At 46.7% G+C, this 21,470-nt stretch overlaps 1 protein-coding gene across 4 annotated transcripts; it reads left to right on the top strand.

Moving 5' to 3' along the window:
- The first annotated feature begins 556 nt into the window (after positions 1-556).
- LOC144113652 (uncharacterized) lies at positions 557-19,872 on the top strand. 4 transcript variants are annotated; one of them, XM_077646859.1, is made up of 7 exons: positions 557-842; positions 2,469-2,509; positions 4,100-4,151; positions 4,750-4,787; positions 6,005-6,109; positions 6,187-6,273; positions 19,113-19,871. In XM_077646859.1, the coding sequence occupies exons 2-7, from the start codon at positions 2,491-2,493 to the stop codon at positions 19,295-19,297; spliced, it is 486 nt and encodes a 161-aa protein (XP_077502985.1). In that variant the 5' UTR covers positions 557-842; positions 2,469-2,490; the 3' UTR covers positions 19,298-19,871. The 4 variants fall into 4 exon arrangements, with proteins under 4 accessions (XP_077502985.1, XP_077502984.1, XP_077502986.1 ...); XM_077646858.1 differs by lacking the exon at positions 4,750-4,787 and having other exon boundaries at positions 3,982-4,151; positions 19,113-19,872; XM_077646860.1 differs by lacking the exon at positions 4,750-4,787 and having other exon boundaries at positions 3,982-4,151; positions 19,031-19,168.
- The last annotated feature ends 1,598 nt before the right edge of the window (positions 19,873-21,470 follow it).

Here is a 21,470-nt window from a genome sequence, read left to right as displayed (position 1 = left end):
TGCGCCTAATAAGCTTGGCACATGCGTGCTGATCTGAAAGTAGATGCTCTCTGTAACACATTGCAAAGCCCTGCAAGAGCAGAGCACGACGTAAGAGCGTTCCCCACAGCGTTGTGACCACGATGCAGAAATAGCGACACGAATAAAAGCTTATAAACTGAAAGACGACACGATCTGTAGCAAGCTGACTGTAATTCCGATACACGTTAAAACAGCGATGAGGATAGGGTCTACTGAAAGAAAGAAGCCAAACTAGCGACAAGAGAGAGATGAGAGACGCGTGACACTTTCCGAACGCGCAAGGCCTTGGAGTACAGAGCACTGAAATATTAACATTCACGTTTACTATACGAAGGAACTTCGAGTGGAGTACGCCCACCGCGACCCTCTGCGACCGCGGATCCGAACCCCGCCGAGCGCCGATCCCGGCGGCCGTGATCCGATCCACCAGCCGCACTAGCCGCACCGAGATGGCGCTGGTTGCTCCAAAATAAAAGTAAAAACAACCATCAAACACGACGTCAGCGACGGGGATCACCAACCTTGGGATCACGTGGTGCGCACTGCTCGTACTCCGAAAAGTGTCTTCCGCTACGGCATGCAGCGGCGCGTCCTTGCCGCGGTGCCACTTTGATAAATAACCAGCCGGCGGCGCAATATGTTGGGCCGATAGGCCCCAGCCAGTGTTAAGGCATCCTGAAGTTCTTTAGCCAGTGCCACTGCTGAGGGCTGAGGCTGAGGCAGCTGAGACCCTAGGCTGCCTGTTCATAGGGTTGCTTGTTCGCTGGATTGTTCTGAGGCTGATTGCACTACTCTAGCGTGTTAGCGTTTGCTTCATTTTGGTGAGTTCTACAGAGTGTATGTGAGAACAGTGTGCCCGTTGCTTCGGTGACATAAGAAATTCCGCACCCAGCACACCTACGCTGACATTCAGTATGTCCCATGTATTCCTTACTGTGGATATGTGCTGTCATCCGCCCACCATTTCATTTTGCTTTCCTACTGTATTTATCTGCGCTTCGAACGCTTTTACGACAGTATTAGGTACTACTTTTTCTGGGCCGACGTGCCCTTTCTTTTCTTTTTCTTTTTTGCTCATGAGCAGTTATACTTTGAAATGGACGCTGCACTCATATAACTTCTGTAGCCAGAAAATATTAAAATGGTTCTTAATTGGACCTGATACAGCACATATGCGCAGCATCTTAAGTATTGTAATTTTCTAGAGGCTGTGCTTGGAAAAGAGGCGTCTTTGGTGCAAAAAAATTCTAGCTGCACTCCCCCAGTTTCAGCGGTGTCTGTGTGAAGCCTCTCAGTAGCAACAGGGTCAGTGGACACCTCTTGTGTTTTGAGTAGGCGGTGGCGTCCACCTACAAATTCAGGCAGTTATGCGCCTTTCCTTTTCTCAAAACCAGCGTAAGGTTTCCGTTGATTTTGAGGAAAGGAAAGGCGCATAACTGCCTCCCCGGGTCAGGGTACACTTCAGTCGCGCTTTGAGATATACATGGCGGTGGTGTCCACCTGCAAAAAACCGTACTTTTGCACAATATTTCGACCTTAGCAAAGCTAAACCGCCAACCATTTTTTGTTGGAAATTTGTTTGCGGTAAATTAGCTAGGGCCAGTCAAAGCATTCTTTATTTTGAAAGTGCAAGGCATTACATAAAAAAATATTTGGATGGTAGCCGTGCGGCTAGTGAAACGGTCCAGTAAAAAATAAAATAAAATACACCAGGCAGCCGTAATGAGCAAAAATTAAAAAAATATATATAAAATAACAGAAACAAACTAACAAAGAATGGCTTGGAACAAAATGCGCACTTGAGGTAACCCATGAAAAAAAAACAAAAACAGAGCGGTAAGGAACAGGAAAGAATAGTTCGTAACAAACCGTTAAAAAAAAAGAAGGTGGAGGTCAGGACCCTTCCTGGTTGTTGAGAAAGAAAAATTTGCAGCACACCTTAAGGTTGTTTGCAAGGTTCACATTAATAGGCACTGTATTCCAGACTTTTGCGCTGGAAAATTGAACTAAGCGTTCCCCCTATGCATTGAGACAGGCAGGCAAATTGAAATTTCCATTTAATGCATGTCTTGTGTTACGGTACAGTAATAAGAAAAAACTTAGGGGTAGAGGAGTATTAGTATTAATAATATTATTTACCAATACACATAGTGTGTAATTAATCATGGATTCGAATGATAATATGCGATGCTCCTTGTATAGACAACTGCAGCTAGTGTTTGAAGATGCATGGCCAATTAGCTGCTATGCTCTCTTCTGTAGTCTCTGTATGGGAACTAAATAGGTTATGTATGTTTGGTTTGGTTGGTGTGGTTTTGTATTTGGCTGCTCTACAAGGTGGATTCGGTGTCGCAGCAGTCGCTTTCGTTTTTCGCATTGTGTTTTGTTTATTAGGTACTATTTCAGCCGTATTTATTGCCACCTAATGAGTATTTCATATTTTACAGCGCAGTGTACGTATCTGGGTGCATGGCCGATACTGAAATTGGTAAGCATGTATTTTACATGCTGTGCATATCGGCTGCTAGGTTTGTATTCATGATGCAATAACGAAAGATTCCGGTAGAATAAATGGACGACTTGCTGATCTTAAGCTTTGATGGAATGGCTGTTTGCATCACACAGTGCTTGGAACCATGTAAATGCAACATACATCTTGGATTCAGCGAATCAAATGCTGTAGCTGACAGGAATGTGTGCTATTAATCGCACATGACAAAACTGCAAAAAACCAGCACCGGAGAAACTTGATTGCATAGTCTCTGAAATGGAGGCGTCTTTTGCAGGTTATGAATATAAAGCTAGATGAAAAGGGAAATATGGCACTGTAGTGGAATGCTGCTTGAGTGCGATGAACAGGATTGCTGTGTTGTGCAGTGCAAGTGTTTGTCATATGTTCCCTACATTGTTTTGGTGAACAAGGTTTCTGACCTCTGTGGAAATAAAATCCAGAGTTAACTGGCAGTCTTTGGCACTGAACATAATCTTGCTAATATTTTTACCTTGGAGCAATTTATACGAATGGTGTTGAATAAGTTTTACCTCCTAGGTTCTGACTTTTTTTTGTTAAAGAAGATGCTACGCCTGGGAGGTAGTTTTCAAATATTTTCGAGATTTGAGATTATAGAAGACCCTGGGACTACATTGAAAGGCTAGAAGAGCATGTGCCCAATGACCACACTTAGCGAGGAAAACAATGCAACTGCAATAGGACAGTCAAATGGCATTTAATGGCATTGAAGTGGCACTGTAGACTAGATTGCACGTAGTGTCACATATTCTGTGCAAGTATCAAGTCGGTAAATATTTATCCCATTCTGGGCTTCTCACTGTTAGACTGAATGAGCAAAAGCACATCTATGTCAAATGGTAAAAACATGTTCACAGATTCAGTGGAGGCAACTTGAAATGCGTTTCTGACATCGTTACACGTGCCGAAAACCTTTATTTTGTGTTTGGAAGTAAGCATCAGTTGGTGGTAGAAATTTTTTTCAATGGAGGCCCTCCATGTAAAATGGCCCAGAAGTGCTGGCGAGAAAGTAGAGACTTCTCTGGCAAAAGCGGTTGTGTTGAAACTTTTCTTCTAGCAGAAAATTTGTTACTGGTAAATTCTCTACAACACCATCCCTACGAAATGTGTTCAGCAAGCTACAAGAGTGGCAACCAAATATAGGAGTGTCAGGGATCATCTTGCTTCATTACAGTATATCCACACATGCAGTCAGCATCATGACTCAGTTCCTGGAACCACAGAGGTTAGTTATGAGTGGGGGCTAGACTTTTTGGTTTCAATTTTTCTAAAGTTAGCTGACTTCTTTCGGTGTTAATTTCAGAACGCAACTTAGCTGGTGGTAGAAATTTTTTTCAATGGAGTCCCTCCATGCAAAGTGGCCCAGAAGTGCTGGCGAGAAAGTGGAGACTTCTTTGACAAAAGCGGTTATGTTGCAACTGTTCCTCTAGGAGAAAATTTGTTTCTGCTAACTGCTTCTGCTAACACCATCCCATGAAATGTGTTCAGCAGTCTACAAGAGTGGCAGCCAAGTATAGGAGTGTCAGGGATCATCTTGCTTCATTACAGTACAACCACACACACAGTCAGCATCACGACTCAGTTCCTGGAATCCACAGAGGTTAGTTACAAGTAGGGGCTGGACTTCTAGGTTTCGTTTTTTAAACTTAGCTGACTTCTTTTGGTGTTAATTTAAATATGCAACTTTTATTACGCAACTTTTTTTATTTTTGACGGATGAATTACTGTTTTTTTTCGGTGATTTAATACGGCAATCCTGTGTAGTCAAAAGTCACTTAGCGTCTGTCTCAGCATTTTGGTCAGCAATAGCTGTCTATTTGCCAGTAATTAACTTACATATGGTAGTACTTCTAGCTTTGCTTGTAGAAGGGATTGCTATCGCCATTACAAAGTATCGCAAGGTAAATGATATAGTCGGTAGACAAAAAATGCAAGTGGAAGGTTATTTCTTGGAACTATAGGCTTGTCATTGGGTTGTCGCACTAGGTTGAGTGAAAGTGCGGGCATCATGTGGTCTGTATATTGATGGCAGCGATAGAACTGCCGCTCATTCATCGCAGTTGCCAGAACATGGTACTTTTTCATGACGTCCATGCACTGTGTTTTGTCTGTGTCCTACATGCAGTTGATAAATCTACTTAACCGGCTAACTGCTTCAAGCGGGTGATGACAATGAACAAACAGTGCTTAACTTGCAGGTGGCGAGGAGGTGGTGCTTCCCTGTCTGCATTGGCATGTAAGCCACAGGAGCAGCGCCTCAAGTCGCACAACTGCGCTGTTTATTTAACAATAGCACCATTTCATCAGGTCCCTGGTTTCACTTCTTAGCTAATTTTGATACAGTATAACTTCTACTCAGTAGCCAGCTAGCTATGGCTCGCACGCCAAAAATACTGACCTTTTTCGGTTGAAACTGATTGCCAAGAACTGAATTTAGCGTACTTTTATAGGTATTTTTCTACTTAAACCGAAAAGTCCCATCCCTAGTTCTGACTCATCCACCCAGCTGTCCTGACTTCACCCCAAGTGATTATTTATTGTTTCCTGGAGTAAAAAAGTCATGTGCATGACAAGAAGTTTTCAGGCCCTGAGGAAGCTGTTCGGGCATACAAGAGCAAACTTGCAGCACTCAAAGTGACTGGAAATGGTGTGTTCAAAAATAGTTTGCTAGAATGCGAAAAAAGCATGTAATGTCATCGTAAGCATTTTGAGAAAATGTAAAGGTCAAAAATATGTTGTTTGTCATTCTGTGTTCAAAACTTTCATAGTGACCATTGGTTAAGGCACACACTGATCTTGGTTGCATCCAATTGCGAAGTCCAATGAAAGGTATACAGAAACCTGCCGAGAGTCATAACACTAGTTTGAAATAATCTTGTGTCGTTTATTGCTATGTTCAACTGAGAGCTTGTGTGCATCATTTTGCTGAGCCTTTGGTCTAAAGAGCTTGTGCCAGTTACCATAGCTGTTTCTTTAATATTTCCAGTGGCTGAGGTAACTTCTTTTCTCGTACATGCTTTTTTAGTGCGGGAGAACTTTTTCGCCAGCAGTATGCAAAAGCCGATGGGTCTCTGAAGCCTCGACCTTTGTCCTTCGAGGTGAAATGGCCTTGGCCGAATTTGAGTGCCGGTGAACCTGGGTGTGCTCGGGTGGAAGACAGTCTTGACCTAGTCTCAAAATAAAATTGGCCCACCTCCAAAAATGGGTTTGGCCCAGCCCCCAAAAATTCGAAAATTGAGTTGACCCATATTTGAAACCATGCTTTAGCGCAATATTTCGCGCTTAGCAGTGCTAAATCGCCAGCCCTTTCTTTTTCATCTTTTATGCATCGCAAGAAGCCTTTTTCTTGCCGCATACTATGTAGCTTGCAGATTAGAATTAGCATGTTCAGGATGAGAACAGCAGACATGCTAGTGAATATTTCATTGGCTAGTTGCCTTGCTGACTTTGCAGATGCGAAAGACCCTGCACAAGATATCAGTGAGGTGCATGGGCATGCCAGGCTCAACATGAAGGATGACAGCTATATCCAAGATTCTATACCTGGAGATATCCTGAGTTGAGTTCTCCCACCCATATGATTAGCAACGCTTGAAAATTTAGTGGGAGAATTTGCTGATGATTTTTCTTTGCAGGTTCTACGAGGAAAATTAGTAAAACTGACATTGAATACGTCAGCGATGAAGTGTCGGAATGGCGAGAACTGGCCCGACTTTTGCCAGGTACTCGGTTTCTCAGGCTTTCTCATCGCTTGAAAAGCGTTAGAATTAAGGGATGACGCAGGATTTTGGCAAAAATGCTTGCAGTAAAGCGGTAAACGCATGAAATGGTGTTCCTCGCGACGCGACGTACGGTGGCGAAAGCCGTCGCCTGCCGCTGCAGCGTCGAGACTTGGCGATACAGCGGCACGTTTTCAGAGTTGCTCTGTTACCACCGCTTCATTATTCAGTCGCCTCACGTCATCGGGAAATTATAACTGCCCTGTTAACCCGTTTTTAAGACTAAAAATCAAAGTACGATAAAAGCGATTATGAAATTTCTCGTAATATTGCATTTGTAGCGCAGTGGCGCAAAACTACATCTCGCACTGAGAGCAAGAAGTGAGATTTTTCTCCTCCACACCGTTCTATAATAAGCATATGCGCCACAGCAGCCTTTCTTGTTCCATTATTCCTACCAAGCTTTCACTTAACTGAAACAGATTAATGACTCTGACGAAGCGAGTGTCGACAGCTTCGCCCAAATGGCGCTAGGAAAACAAATTTCACCCGAAGAGCAGCTGTAGATTGGAAGTTGCGTACCCCTAATCGCCCCTAATCGCTAGGGTCCCCAATTGGCTAGTCTCATGAGCTGCTTGCGGGCGATGAGCGAAATTTTCTACAAACCCACAACCTGAGCGACAGTGGTTCGGCGGCTGCCAGCCCATCGCGCAAAGCCTTGGAGGAAGTTTTCCTTCCTCCGTGCGCGAAGCCATCACGTACGTGGCGTCTCGCCGCGAATTATCGCCTCGTACGGTTAGAGCTTAAAACAAGACAATTCGGTATCGGTTAATACGAAATCCCGGACAATTCGTAAAATTTTGGTGTCCCGTGATTTTTTACTGCAAGCTTTACAGGATAATTCGAACCCGCAGTTTGCACTAGCTCAATTAATTCCAAGACCTGTAGTGTTATAATCGGTGCGCGAGCCATTGTTATTAATCGGTGTGGCGCTTGGTCGGACTCGGATATTTAGTGCATACACCGACACGCAGGCCGCGGCGATACTCGGACTTAGGACGCGTCATGGTGACGTCACGCTGGCCAAAGCGTCCCTCGGCTGCCCCCGGTACCCTCAGCGGTTTACTAGCGCCTGACCGCCAGCGCGCAGGACAAAGTATCGGCGACTTTCACGACCGCAATTGATCCATAATGGCGGCGTTACAGAGGGCTATAGCTGCTTTTGGTGTCAGCATAGGTAGACCCTAGGAATAATGTTTTAAAATTTCACGATAAACTCGCTCTTGTTTGTCGATGGTGCCATCCCATTGTGAGCCAAACAGTTCTTCATTTCTCGAGGGTGTAAAAGAATAAACGACAAAAAAAGTATTGCTGTCTGGCGTTTGAAAACGGCCGGCATGAAAGCTAAGCAATGGACCGTTGGGTCGCATTTTGGAGAACAGTTAATATACACTGGCATAGAATATGAAGGCTTGTACAGTGGGTGAAGGACAAAAATAGAAGCGCATATTGATTTTACATATAGAAGCTAAGCAACACCCAGCGGTTGTCGTGCTGCATGCGTTGAAAGCAAGTAAGCTGGAAACGTTAGCCACTGTAGCTCGAGTTTTAACTGACAAAGCTGCGCCCCTTCTCACTTTTTCGTGCTTCACTGTATATGTTATACTTTAAATCTGAAAGTCGACCTATCGGGGATGAGATGTTGCAGCTGGCACAGGACGGGGCTAATTGGAAAGATATGGGAGAGGCATTTGTCCTGCAGTGGACGTAGTAAAGCTGATGATGATAGCGGTAGATTTATAATCGTGTACAGGTCGATGGCGAGAACAGTGAGGTGGCCGATTTTCGCGCATTGCTATCTCTGAGCAGCCGTGCATTGTGCTCTCTCTATGCTCCGAAGCAGTGGATGGAAGGCAGGTTAATGAATGTACTGACGCTATGATAGAATTATTTACGTCCAGTTATGTTCGATTCTTACCATCCTGGGTAACTGATCCCAGTGATAGCGAGGGCGTACGTAGGCCAATGGCGAAGTGCGAAAAGAGATGTCGCAATGGAATTCAAGTGAAGGTATGTCATCTCCGCCGTGGATAACAAAGCACCGTATCCCCAGACACGCTTGCCGCTAAGAAAAAAAAATACTCGAAGCAAAGCCTAGAGTTGTGCATGGAGCACGTCACAGGCAGTCTGCCAGCGGATCGCAACGGCAGTCTGTTTTCGCCGCTCACTACTTGACGGCACTCGGAACGTGTTGCATCCCGTTGCAGGGAAGTTGCTGCAGTTTGAGGCAGCGCACAACACCCGCTTTCCAGAGATGTGAGCGTTAGTATTAAGCAAAAAAAGGTCGAAACCACACGTATGCTAGCAATGCCTACAAACGAAATTGCTGGAACGACCCGGAAGTCCAAATTCACGTGACAGAACTTTGCCGTGGCGCAGTAGTTTAGACACCACCTATAAGGAAAAAAATAACTCGAATGTTAAAAGTGCTGATTGTGAGGGCGAGAGTGAGGGAGGGCCGACGAATTGAGAATGAGGGCCAGGGAAATTTACAAAGTGAGGGCGAGGGAGGGCCGGATAATTTTTGAAAATGGTGGTGAGAGGGGGCCAAGGATTTCATGGCGAGGGTGAGGGAGGGCAGGGTTAATTGGAGAGACGGGAGAGGCCTTTGCCCTGCAGTGGGCGTAGTTAGGATGACGATGATGTGAGGTACGCATCGTTTGGCACGCGCAGGAGGGAACGAGCGAGAGAGTGGGCGTAACGATAATCTCCCTTTGCGGCCGCCGGGCGTCTCTCCCTGCCATCTGGACAGCCGAAATTGCAGGTGTCGAAGCGTCAGGGATAATTACATTGCTTCACACCTAATAACATATTGGCTGCACCTGTGGTGCGCTGCAATTGGTTAATTAGAGACATGCCCGTAACCGTTAAGCTGTAAAGCGTAATTAGGGTATTTTAGTTAATTACGCTTATAATTGACTTATCGCACCCATTTTTGTGACGACCGCGAGCGTCACCACTACGACCGCGAAGGAAGGATCACTGTATCTCAAAAAGCCTTTTTTTAAATTGTCGAAAATCTTTCCGCAAGCACCCCGTATTTCGGATAAGGAATGTATTGCACCTGTTCAATTAGGCGAATAACTGGTGTTACTTGAGAAGCCCTGGTGCCGGCTGCGATGAGGACATTATGTACGTGTGTGTGTGTGTTTACCCTTTGGAACGTTTTTTTTATAACGTTATCTATAGCCTCAGGGCATAAGGGGAGTTGGGAAGGTAGAAAGAAAGGAGTGGGAGTGGGTGTTAAATGAAGGAGAAAAGGTGGGCCGATCCAATGAAGGCGAGGAGGGAGCGGTGACGTGGCCTCTGCGTCCAAGGTATATATGAGGACGGGTTGTCCGGCGGGAGACCCGCTGCTGCCAGGTGGCGAATTCTCGTTGTCGCCGGGCCGACCCACAAGTGGTGAATACCAGCCTCAGTGTCTTGCGAGTTGCAGACAGGACACCCTGGGCGAAGACATAAGTGGCGAAATTGAGGCCACGTCCGAGTGGCGGCAGGGCAACCCCGACCCGGATCCTCCTCTGCACGGTGAGACCGCGGTGGAGGGTTATCGCACACGGAGGGACGAGAGCACGTGTGCGGCGCCAGAGGTGTTCCGTTCTTGTGATAAGGAGGGTAGCATCGTCCATGCTGAGGAATTGAGGTGGGTAGGGTCGCTAAGCGGGTTGCAGAATCTGCAGAGCTTTGCGAACTCAGTAGGTCACGTGGAACCCACTTAATTCTAATGGCTTGCGGGATGCTCGTTTTTTCTTCTTTATAGTTCTTTAACGGTGTAATAAATCGGTCTATAAATTCTCCATTTTCATTAGATGCAATTTTTATTCCTGCGCTTCTAGCCCTATGTCATCGCTCTGCTTTTGAGCCACCAATCTTCGAATCGCCTGTTAACTTCTGCCGCAGAGCCATTCACATGACCATTGTTTCTCTAAATGATCTAAGCGCCTACCACTTGTGAACCCGTTCTGAAGTTCTCCGAGTATCGTATCACTTTGTACCCACGACTGCATTGTTTTAATTTCACTGCCTGTATTTCCAGCCTGTAATTGCAGATATCGTAATCGGTCTGAAGGATTTCGTGTGCATCCTATCTCTTTTACCTTTATCAATCAAATACATTTTACTCTGTCGCCAGCTGTTGCGAATTTGCTTATTTGTTATGATTGTTTCCAGTGATCTTCACAAGCTTCCTTGCGTCTTGGACCAGGTTCATTAATCAGCTTGATCAGCTTGGATGGACATTTAGGCATATTTGCTTTCGCCGTTTTCCAGTTACGATTGGTCAGTTCTAAGCTCCCTTCTGTTATACTGTCCTCTGTTGCTCCTTCATGCGGAAAATACCCTATCGTCGCTCCTAAATGACCCGGGTATAACTGATGTAATATAGTTCTCAGCGTTCTCTCCCTCTAAACATGTTACGCGATGGCGTTAGGAGGTCGTTCTGCTGAAAACCTGGCGTCGTCCTGCGTCAGCCCGAGAAAATCCCAGAATATGGAAAGATCAGAATATAGAACTATGTCATAGCCGCCCTGGAGGTTCGAACCCAGGCCCTCTTCGTGCTAGGCGGGCACGCAACGCATAGGGCACGTGGAGCCGTTGGTTCGAGCGTGTTAGAGGGACACCTAGTGAACGCGTTGTTGGTGTTTATGACCTGATAACGTGAGCTTGGGATGTGTACTGGTGGTACAGTAACTTTAAATAGTAAATTTAAATATAAAAATATAAAATGCTAATTAGGCGTCAGAAATTGCGCGGAATGAAAATGCGATGGTATGGTGCTTCATTGTACTGAAACAAATTGTGCCTATGTGTATGAGTATATAGTGGCGTAGCATATCATGCAATGTAACCTAGATAATGATTGGTTACTGGCGATTGGTAATCGGTACTGTGATCCGTAATTGTGATTGTAGTCGATGACTGTGATCGATAATGTGACTGCGGATTGGTAATGCTGAGAAACGAGAAAGAAAAGGAATAAAAAATTAGCTGCGGTTTAACTACTGTTGAACCTAGTTAGAGAGCGAAAGCTGCGGTGTATCGGGCAACTAGACGCGGCTTGGCGTCTGTAACGTTGAGTGCGTTCCGCATACTGGATAGGCAGCGCGCCCACCCTGCCATACTGACAGGTGGCAGTTAAATTAATGGCTGATCGCGAGAGGTTGCGCACACAATAAACGCTGCGGCCTATTGCTGCTCAGTGCCGCGTGTCTGCCACAAAGGTGGTAATGCCAACGCATGTAGCGCACATCTCTCACTACCGCCACGTAGCTTAAAGCGCGACTGAGGTGTCCACTCTCCCAGGGGCCCAGTTATGCGCCTTTCCTCTGCTTTCGGAGCTCCCGCTCTTCATAGCTTTCGGCGCAGCTCTGGAGGCCGCTGATGGTCAAAGCGACGTACAAGGCGAAATTCGCGGAACATGGCGTAGTAAAGCTTTCGCTTTGGAATAGAAAAAGCGTCCTCCTATTTTTTTTCCCCGGCATTTTGAATCCGTTCATGGTTTCTTTGATTCTTTTTACCCAGGCAGCTTTTATAGGCCCAGAATTTTCTTGGCTTACCTTTAGTTGCATCGCGAACTTCAGCCATCCAACGATCAGTGGATTGCTTTATTTTACCCTGGACGAGGACGTGCAATTCCACTTTCTTTGGTCGATAAGACTCCCATTTTTTGGTCTATTTCTTCTTGAGATCACTGCGCCGTCTTTGCCTGTCTGGGTTCCCTTGAAACCCCCGTCGTTGTTCGATGGCCTCCTTATTTTTCTTATCCCACCAGCTTCGTGGGTTCCTCTTTCCTTTCCAGCAGTTTGGCACTTTTGCTTGTTTAATTTTCGTGCTGATTATGATCCCACTTTTTCATGGGGCGTTTCTCTGTCAATGCTTCCTCAACGCCTGCTGCTATTATCACTATTTGTTCGTCGTTTAATTTTGCGTTTTCTGCATTTCTATTTTGATACGGGCTCCCACCTGCAGACACATACGTTTGTGATCACTTCTCAGAGCTGTTTTGGTTTTGGCTGTGTGCGGCCCTAAAATTGCTTGCGCTGCAGTGGCGACGAAAATGGCATTTTCAAAATTTTACAAACTGACATGGGTATTACTTACGGTGAGCTACAAGCCTCCCAACAAATGAGCCTACCAGTAATAGTCAAAAAGTATAACTATTCAATTTTAGTCAACCAGCCAGCTAATTAGCACCTCTAAGCCGTATTCGGATGCACTACACCGCTGACATTGCTATGCCGAGAAAAGCGGCCTTCTAACTCAAAAAATCTCTTTTTAAAATTTGCCCACAGTCTTTGTTGAAACACCCTGTATAATGGTCATGTCGAGGGAGGGTTCTGGTGGGATGACTGAGCTTACGGGGAACAGGTACGTTAGGGGAAGAGGGACGAAGCGTAGGGAGAGTTATTCGGAAAGTAAGAAGGTCGATCGGCCCGAGCTTCGGAAAGGAAAATGATGTGTAACCTTCAGAGACAGGAAGAGAGAAGAATGGGCAGGAAACAAACGCGAGTTAATGACATATCCTAGTCAAAATCAAGAAGAAATAGGCATGGACAGGGATATAGCTGTAATGCGAGGCAAGATAACCGATGGTCGGTCAGGGTAACTGAGTGTTCCAAGGGAAGGCAAGCGTAGTCATGCCCAACAATTCTGGACAAAAGCAATTTTGAACGGGAAACAGTTTATGGACGCATTTTTTATAAAACGTATGGTTTCAGTATAACAATCAATATATCCGCAGACAACCCGACGGCAGTCTATGTTAAGGTTTTTGCTATCGTCAAAAGCGTTCCCCACTGGTGTTCTATGGCAGTATTGACTGTTCGACGCGATCGACGGAAATACGTTAAAAGAAGGATATCGTTACACATCAGAAGAATGGACAATTACCTTCAATATTTTCAAAACGGCATTTGCGGAGATAAGGGGGCCGCTGGTGACAGGGTTAATTGGAGGAATATGGGAGGCCTCTGTCCTGTAGAGACGTCAGCAGGCGCGCTGACGGTGGGGCTGGTGGTGGTGGTTGTCGTCATTAGTGGATCGTGGAGGCAACGGCAACATTACCGTGTGCGGCAGGTTCTGTAGATACTGGGCCTAGTACCTTACGAGGGATCGGGTGATCCACTATGTGGAGTTGGATTAGGCGGTTTCTGGTATTTGCTGCGCTGGAGGAGGAGAAATAACGATTTTTCGGGTGCTGGTACAAGGCCTGCTCGTTCGACCGTTCGGGGTATTCGTTTGCTGTGTTTATGCCTGACTGATGTAGTTCCCCGCGCCCCATGGCAAGGTCATCTGCATAGGCTTGCGGGAGGGGGGGGGGGGGGGGGTATTTTTAGAGCTGCCGGGAAAGTGGGGCCTTACACATGTTAAGCGGGGTGGGGTAAATGATTAGCCCTTGTGGCGTGCCTCGCGTAAAAGGTATGGGGGCCGATGTGGAGTCGGTGAGGCTGAAGCGCGCTTTTTGTAGTGCTGGGATCTGGCTCGCGGTGTACACAGATATGGTTAGAAAAGAGGCGAAATCGACGCTGTCTACGTACCATGAGCACCATATGCACGCTTACGTACGCTAAAAGGAGGTGTTTTGCGAGACGTTCTGCCATTTCTCACGTTTCCACTTTTCGTTCAGCGCACGGATTAATATAGACAGGAGCGCCGGCTGCTCTGATTAGAGGGGCTCAGTTCTGCGACATCGAAGAGGGCTTGGTGGGGCATCTGATAGATGACGCTCGGATTTGCCATTGGACAGGGTGCCTCGATGTAGCGCACCGCCGTGCAGGGTGGAGACACCGCCTTCGTCGCCGCTTCTTGAGGCAAGCACAGAAAACGCCGGGTTATGGAGCGTCGGCCGGTACTCTTGTTAAGCATGCTTTTGCGTTAGCAGGCTCAGACGTATAAAGCTTTTTCACGTGTACTCTCAGTTGTGAACACTTTTCGCTCAGGTATAAAAGAGAAAACAAAAACTAGCGTATGGCTTGCAAGCACAGCTCCCAGGGAAAAGGACCATTGTGCAGCTAGGCGAGCACATACTCTTTGGCCGGCCGTCTCGGATGCTCAAAGTGGTTACTTTGACTAGTGGCTGCTTTTTAAAGCAATGCCTTTTCGTACTGCTGTGCATGAACGAGTTTATAAGTTGCATAACATGCAGTAGGCTTCAACTGCGTCTCTTGCTACATAACTAGTTAACGCTTAAGTCAGCCGCGTATATCAAAAATGATTTGCACCGCAGTGGTTTATCGTAAACCGTGAAACAGACACAGCAGGAAGTAATGAACCGTGACAAATAGACCAAACTTTGACACGTGTCGAGCACTAATGTACACGGCAGTTTATTTCGAAAAAATTCTCAGCAACCATTTGATTCCGGCTGCACGCCATGGAGGAGGCATTTTCAGAACGTTCACTTGGGCGAGTTGGTATATATGCATATTTTGTAAAATAGAGCGAACAACGTAGGACAAGAAAAAGGACACGGGACGAGAACTGGTTTTTTAAGAATGATGCCAACTAATTTTCCTGCCGTGCAGTTTTAGTACTGGCATACGAGATGGACAGATTTAATCACTTAATTTGGCGTAATCTCAGGCGGGCACTTATGTGCTTGACAGTGGTACACTTCGCGAGTAAAGAAAAACCTGTATTCGGAATGGACTCTTGTACTGCACAAGCATGTTGCTTCCTTCGCGACTGCTTTCGCAAGGCTGCGCCACTGCACCTGCCAGTTCACGACAGGAGTTGCCGCGCGACTACTCGAACTGCGAGCCTATGACTCTAGAGGACCGTGTACTGTGTGCGATGTCAGTGCACGTTAACCCCGGTTGGTCGAAATTTCCGGAGCCCTTCACTACGGCGTCTATCATAGCCTGAGTCGCTTTGGGACGTTAAACCCCATAAACTAAACCAGACTGTAAACGACTTAATTTTCGCGAAGACAACTAAATTTCCTACAAAAAATCCTTGTTTACAGACTGCGTTTTCATTTTCTATTCTGCCCACAAAAGGGATTAGGGCGAGGGGAGATGATTGCGCGGTGGCTCTCCATTGTAGTTTTTTCTGCAAAGACTAGAAGGGGAATGCCCCCTAATCGGCGTGAACTTGAAGCCGCGACGGTCGCCAGCAGCTTTCAAGAGCGATTGTGTAGGGCAGCTGTCGAAGGGGTACAATGGTGCATTGCTTTGACAAATAACAGGCTCGACTTGCTTCCCGCGTTTGCACCGCGGCCCTAAACACAAAAGGGGAGGGCGCTCAGATCGTTGTGTTGCCCTCCGCGAATGATACTAAAGTCGAGTGCCTCTCACTGGAAGTGATGTTAAATTTTCTCATCTGTCAGGGATATAGCAGACGTAATTGTCCATATATTAGCTTACAACCCTTCACGCGCCCCTGAATTCAAATCTTCAAAACACAGCGCACTACCCCCGACGCCAAACAATTCTGATGCAACGCGTTTGACATTCGCGTTTGTAACGATGTTTCGAGCTGCTTCGACGTTGAAAAAGGGATACCAAAATATTTGCTGTGGGTAGTGCGAGACTAGATTGGTGAACAAGATAACAAAATTACTCAAAGAACACACAGCTATGGTAAGGGAATGGATGAATCGCCATGGAATAATGTTATTGCTACCGGAGGCGTATAATTGCGTGTGACATATGTATAAAAACAGCACATGTATTGTGGCTTCGCAAATCTTCGCGTTGTCATTCACCTGCAGTTTTCACGAATCACTTTCGCCTCCCACACTTCCCTTTCTCCCATCCCGTGGAAAACGAAAACATCGGGTCTTTGTCAAGTCGGTACACGATGGAGCACCACAGTTTGGGATGCTAATTTTCGCGCTATCACAGTTAATTTCCCAACATCCGGAGCACAACACAACAGCTTCGCACTCTCCGCAGCAATGATAAAAAAAAAAATTGGCGGTGGTTTAGCTTGGTTAAACCTGGAGTGACGCGATAGCTACAGCTGGCCGAGTATAACTTGGTCACGTGACCGACCACGTGATCAGCCAGCCGCGCCGCCAGCAGCTGCTCCGCAGCACGTGACCAACCGCGTGACAGCGCAGCCACAGGGTGGCGCGCCGCCACGCTGAAGGCTCGAAATGCTACCGTAATGTAGCTATCGCTACAAAACTACTTGCCCCAAGATGGCGACCGCGGAGAATCGCGTCACCATCTGTACAACGGCGCTGGCATGAAGGTACCCTACCATTGGCACTGGTACAGCACTCCCGCCGCACCGCTGCGGGCGCTTGCGTCTTGGCAGGATTGTTTGCTGCTTGGCGCTGCGCTGACGCCGTCACCGCTGTCGCCTGCTCCTGCTTTATACAGCTCACCTGCCGCGTTGCGCTGGCTCCTTCCTATATTGCGCGATCCCCATGCAGACGTTTTTCGCGTCCGTTCTTTCAGTCTTTTCTCTTGCATTCCATTAGAGGGCCTTATAGTGAGTATTAGTACTTTAGAGACGGAACGATAAGTTTAGTGGCGCCATCTGATTGTTAGGGTGGGAAGCATTTTGTCATACAAATCGACGCTCCTCGTAAGCCTAGAAGTGGCAGAATCATCACTCTAGATAAAATAGAACAAATTTATCACGCATAGGTTTTCTTATAGACGATATGAGACAAAGCGAAACACCGGTTCCCCATTTATGGTCACTGAACGTGCTGAAAAAGGCAGTAACAACGACGAATTTAGTCCCAAGCTAAGGGGTCCTGCTTAGAAGGGCGCAACCATGTTTGTCGCCGCGGGAATGCCACTACTATAATGCAACCTCCTCCTCACCGTCCTATTGGCCGATTGTAATCGGCGGAATTTTTCCGGCGGCCATTAGGCGCCTGTTTCTGCGATGAGGGGCGTGCCACGGCCTCGGCGTAGCCAAGCGCGGAGCACAGTGGAGGAGGAAAGACGGCGATCGAGAAGAGAGCGCGAGGAGGAGGGAGCGGCGGCTGAGAAAAGTAGCGCGCGCCGTCTGCTCGCCGATGACGTCACTCATAAAGAACACAATACCCCCGCCTCTGCCCTTGGGTGCGTAAATTGGCCTCATCGTTGGCTTCCGGCGACCGATGGCTCTTCAATCTTCGTAGACCTGGCTTCAGCCACTCATCATCTGCTCGTGCCTTTCATAACGGCAAGCCCTTCATCTTCTTTCTTCTCTGTTCAACAATTCTGTCGCGCCCATCGTCACGTCCTGCGTTTCATCATCAGTGCCATTCTCCTAGTTCGCGCGATTGGGACGATCTCTCGGTGGCCCCGGGTTGTGTCACGGACTAGAAGACGACTCAGTAAGCAGTGCATGGCGCGGGACTGAGCGCTCGCGCCAGTCCTTCAGCCAATAAATCGTGCCATCACCATCTGTTATGCCATTATGTTTTAATTGGCTTGCCGTCATTTTACAACATTCCTGCGGAAGAACTGACAGCAAATGTGAATGTGCTAGTGGAACCATGCAAACAACAGAGCAAACGTCGTGGTTCTGTTGCGTCGATCCTTCATGGACTACCTTTAGTTCGCCGCAGCGTGTCTTCGATTTCATGAAAATTGCCAATAGCATAAGGTAATATGACGTAAATTTATCCATGTGCATGTTAACGACCTTAAGTAGGCATCATCTGAAGTCGCTTTAACAACAGCGTATTACTTTCAGAGCGTCAATATTTAAAAAGATTGCCACTCGCGCTGATGTTCCCATCGTTGAGTCGTTTATCCTAAACGGGCCCTGCGAACGTTGGAATGGGGATCAGGACAAATACTTTTTCCGCACTGCTAATTCGTTGCACGGTAGAAAATAGATACGGTGATCCCCGCCCGGTTGTGGAAACACTCAGATTGTTGCCGACAAGCATCGAACTGCACTTTAACGCTCAATCCTTCGGGCGGTACTAACTGCTTTTAGAAAGTAACGGTTGCACCCGCCGCGGCGGCTCAGTGGTTAGGGCGCTCGTCTACTAATCCGGAGTTCCCGGGTTCGAACACGGCGGCTGCGTTTTTATGGAGGCAAAACGCGTAAGGCGCCCGTGTGCTGTGCGATGTCAGTGCTCGTTAAAGATACCCATGTGGTCGAAATTATTCCGGAGCCCTCCACTACGGCACCTCTTTCTTTCACTCCCTCCTTTATCCCTTCCCTTACGGCGCGGTTCAGTTGTCCAAAGATATGACACAGATGCTGCGCCATTTCCTTTCCCCAAAAACAAATTATTATTATTAGCGGTTGCATGACCCGGCAAGAGTTCAACTTGAGTTTTACTGGTTACGCCCGCGCTTTTATTTTGTTCACCGTTGATCCTTTACTGGCAGTACACTTATCCTCTGCATTCATTTGGTGGCCAAAATTCTACGAAACAATTTTATTACTTTGGTCCTTGTGGTTTTTATTTTATCGGCTACGCATGCTGAACAATCCTTTAGTCTATTTTTTTCTGCTAGGTCGCGGACACAGTAGCATAGGACTTCGTTGTAGATATAGTTTAAAATAATGTGTCTATTCTTTGTATGTGGCCAAAAATTTGTGCATAAATTGTAAAAGCATAAAATGGTCACCGTATTTTGTGTACCTGTTTGCACTGGTGGTTTTCCTGGGGCTACCTGTGATGTGGGAAGAACCTGTCTATTTTTAAAACTGAAATTATATGTCATGCATGCAATAAATAGCTTCTACATTTTGTCTTAAGCAGGGCCGCTGAGCAGTTTTCTTTCTTTGTCGCCAGGTTTTTGTGAAAAAAAAAACTTAAATAAAAAAGAAACTTCGTGGAGCGTCAAGGTAAAACAAGACTTGTTTGCCACTCACAGAGGATCCGATCACTGAGGAAGAGCTGCACTCCATCAAGCGTCTCCACCACAGCAGCAGAGACCGAGTGCGCAGCGTGCTTGAGCTCTGGAGACACAAGTGTCATGGAAGTGCCACGCTAGGGAGCCTCGTTGAATCCTTGCATCTGCTGGGCTACAGTGAACTCGCCATGACACTCAAGCCGTGATCAGGCTTTGAATCTGGGAGCACAACTCACTGGTGGAAGCTGGTTCTTTAGCACACGTAGTTTCGTATTTGTGAAATGATATCCTATACTAAATGTAGGGCGTGCACAACATCGGAGGTCTCATCAGCTTCTGGAACCGCGAAGAGGTACGTGTCGAGAACTCTTGGTTTCACTGCACCAGGAATGACACCGACTGCAGGACAAGTTAATCTATTTTTAACGTTGCTACACCGTGAAAAATCATGGGCAACGAAGGGAAAATCTTCGAAGTCGGTGGCTCATGATGAGGACACTCTGCTATTGAGCCGGAGTTCCCGAGTTCGAACCCGAACCCGGCACCTCTTTCTCTCCTCTTCCTCCAACCTTCCTTCCCTTACGGCGCGGATCGGGTGTCCTCCGAAACATGCAAGAAGTTACTGCACCACTTTTTTGAAAAAAAAAAATCAAAACGTGGAAAGGACTGAGATTACTAGGATCACCAGTGCGTGGAGTTTACATTGTGGGGACAAGGCACTCGTGTACTACTCTGGGCCGTTTTTGCCAAAAATAAAGTTTGAAAAGAAAAAAGTGATGACATCTGTTAATGCTCAAGCATTAGATAGTTCATTCAATCTCAAGGTCGTGTCCGCAAGAAACGGCTCCATGTGATGTCACGAGCCGACGAATCACGTGATGAGATGACGTGATACCATTAACTCTAACATCTATAATGTGATTGGGTATAGCGTCAAGACTAATTAGCACAATTAGCGAGACATCATCTGAGCATGATGTCATACCAAGCCACGTGACAACGGTGTAATGTGACGTCATAGCAGGTCACGTGATAACGGTGTAATGTGGTCACCAAGTCGCGTGACAACAATGTAATATGTGTCGTCATACCTGGTCCCCAGCCACACCCACAACCCCCCCCCCCCCCGCATCCCCCACCCCCTAATCTATGAGGAGGAGGAGGAAGAACATTTATTTCCGCCGAATATGGCGCCCGTCGTGGGTATGTGCCAGGTCACAAAGGCAACAACAACAATATGGCGCGGCAGCCACCTCCGGGTCCGCACGCCGGCGTCCGGGGAGGCGGTCTGTCCCACTGCGGCCGGAGGACATCCGACCCCGTCTAGGAGAAGAGGTCTTCAAGATTTTGGAGTGCCTCACCAACACGCCCAAACAACCAGCTTGCTGAGTATATGCAGCCCAGGTGGCCGAATGTATAGCTAATGCCGAAGAAGAGTAGGTAAACACTAAAGCATGTCAAGCACTGATCAATCAAGCAGTGAGGATACCAAGGTAGGTTTCTTTTTCATAACAATCTGAAGTGCATACCAATAGTCAGTCACACTGAAAGAACTGCCCCACGACAAAAAGCATCTTGCTTTGGCTTGCCATGTGCGTTACAGTATAAAAAAATCATTAAGCAGCAATGACTGCACTTTCTTGAACAAACAACTTGTTTAAGCCGCCACTTCTGGTACTGAAAGATGTATGGCAAGTTGCCATAGATATCGGAACTAATACCAGTTTCTCAAAGAAAAAAGGGCGCTCTTTTCTGGTGCAATCCACAAGCCTGATTTCTTTCAATACTGGAAATCTTGACTGACTTCATACTGATCTCATAGTGATTTCATACGAACCACATCATGAAACAAATGCAAAGATACTGCATTTTTTCCACTGTTTGCGCCGTACATCACAGGCCCTGAGCAAGCGGCTAAAGAAATTTGCTGGCCAGAAGCAGCCTTGCTGTTAAACAAGTTTTTTGCCCTCAAAGATGATTCGACGGGCAACGTCATTTAAGTAGACAGGATAGCGAACAGCGATTTCAAATGACATGTACGCTTGTAAGTGTAAGCTTGATTAGGGATGGGGTACATGGCGTTAGAGGTCAACACAAACAGGCACTGACACGACACAATCGTTCTGGAAGCATAAATTATAAGCTTCTCGACCGTATGACAACGGCACAGCAGTTACGACCAGTCAACGAAGGAACCTATCGTCCTGAAACGTACTGGCGTAAAACAAGCCTTCACGACCGACACTTGCATTAAAATTGGCTTCTGCGCGCCAAGAAAACGGTTGCTCTTTTATTTACAAAGGAAACTCGCCTGTTAATGGCGCCGCGCTCTTCAGCTGAACTAAGTCCACTACACTACAGAATGCATAAATGCGGGCT

The sequence above is a fragment of the Amblyomma americanum genome, chromosome 1 (assembly GCF_052857255.1).
Source record: "Amblyomma americanum isolate KBUSLIRL-KWMA chromosome 1, ASM5285725v1, whole genome shotgun sequence".
Lineage (NCBI taxonomy): Eukaryota > Metazoa > Arthropoda > Arachnida > Ixodida > Ixodidae > Amblyomma > Amblyomma americanum.
The sequence above is the reverse complement of the archived record's forward strand: the minus strand, read 5'-3'. Positions and strand labels throughout refer to the sequence as shown.

What these genes read in the sequence shown, in the direction of transcription:
- LOC144113652 (XM_077646858.1), top strand. Translation starts at nt 4,025, where the DNA reads ATGAAATGTGTTCAGCAGTCTACAAGAGTGGCAGCCAAGTATAGGAGT. An exon ending in AGTTCCTGGAATCCACAGAG is followed by an intron (nt 4,152 to 6,004) that starts GTTAGTTACAAG and finishes CTGACTTTGCAG; the next exon opens with ATGCGAAAGACCCTGCACAA. An exon ending in TATACCTGGAGATATCCTGA is followed by an intron (nt 6,110 to 6,186) that starts GTTGAGTTCTCC and finishes TTTTCTTTGCAG; the next exon opens with GTTCTACGAGGAAAATTAGT.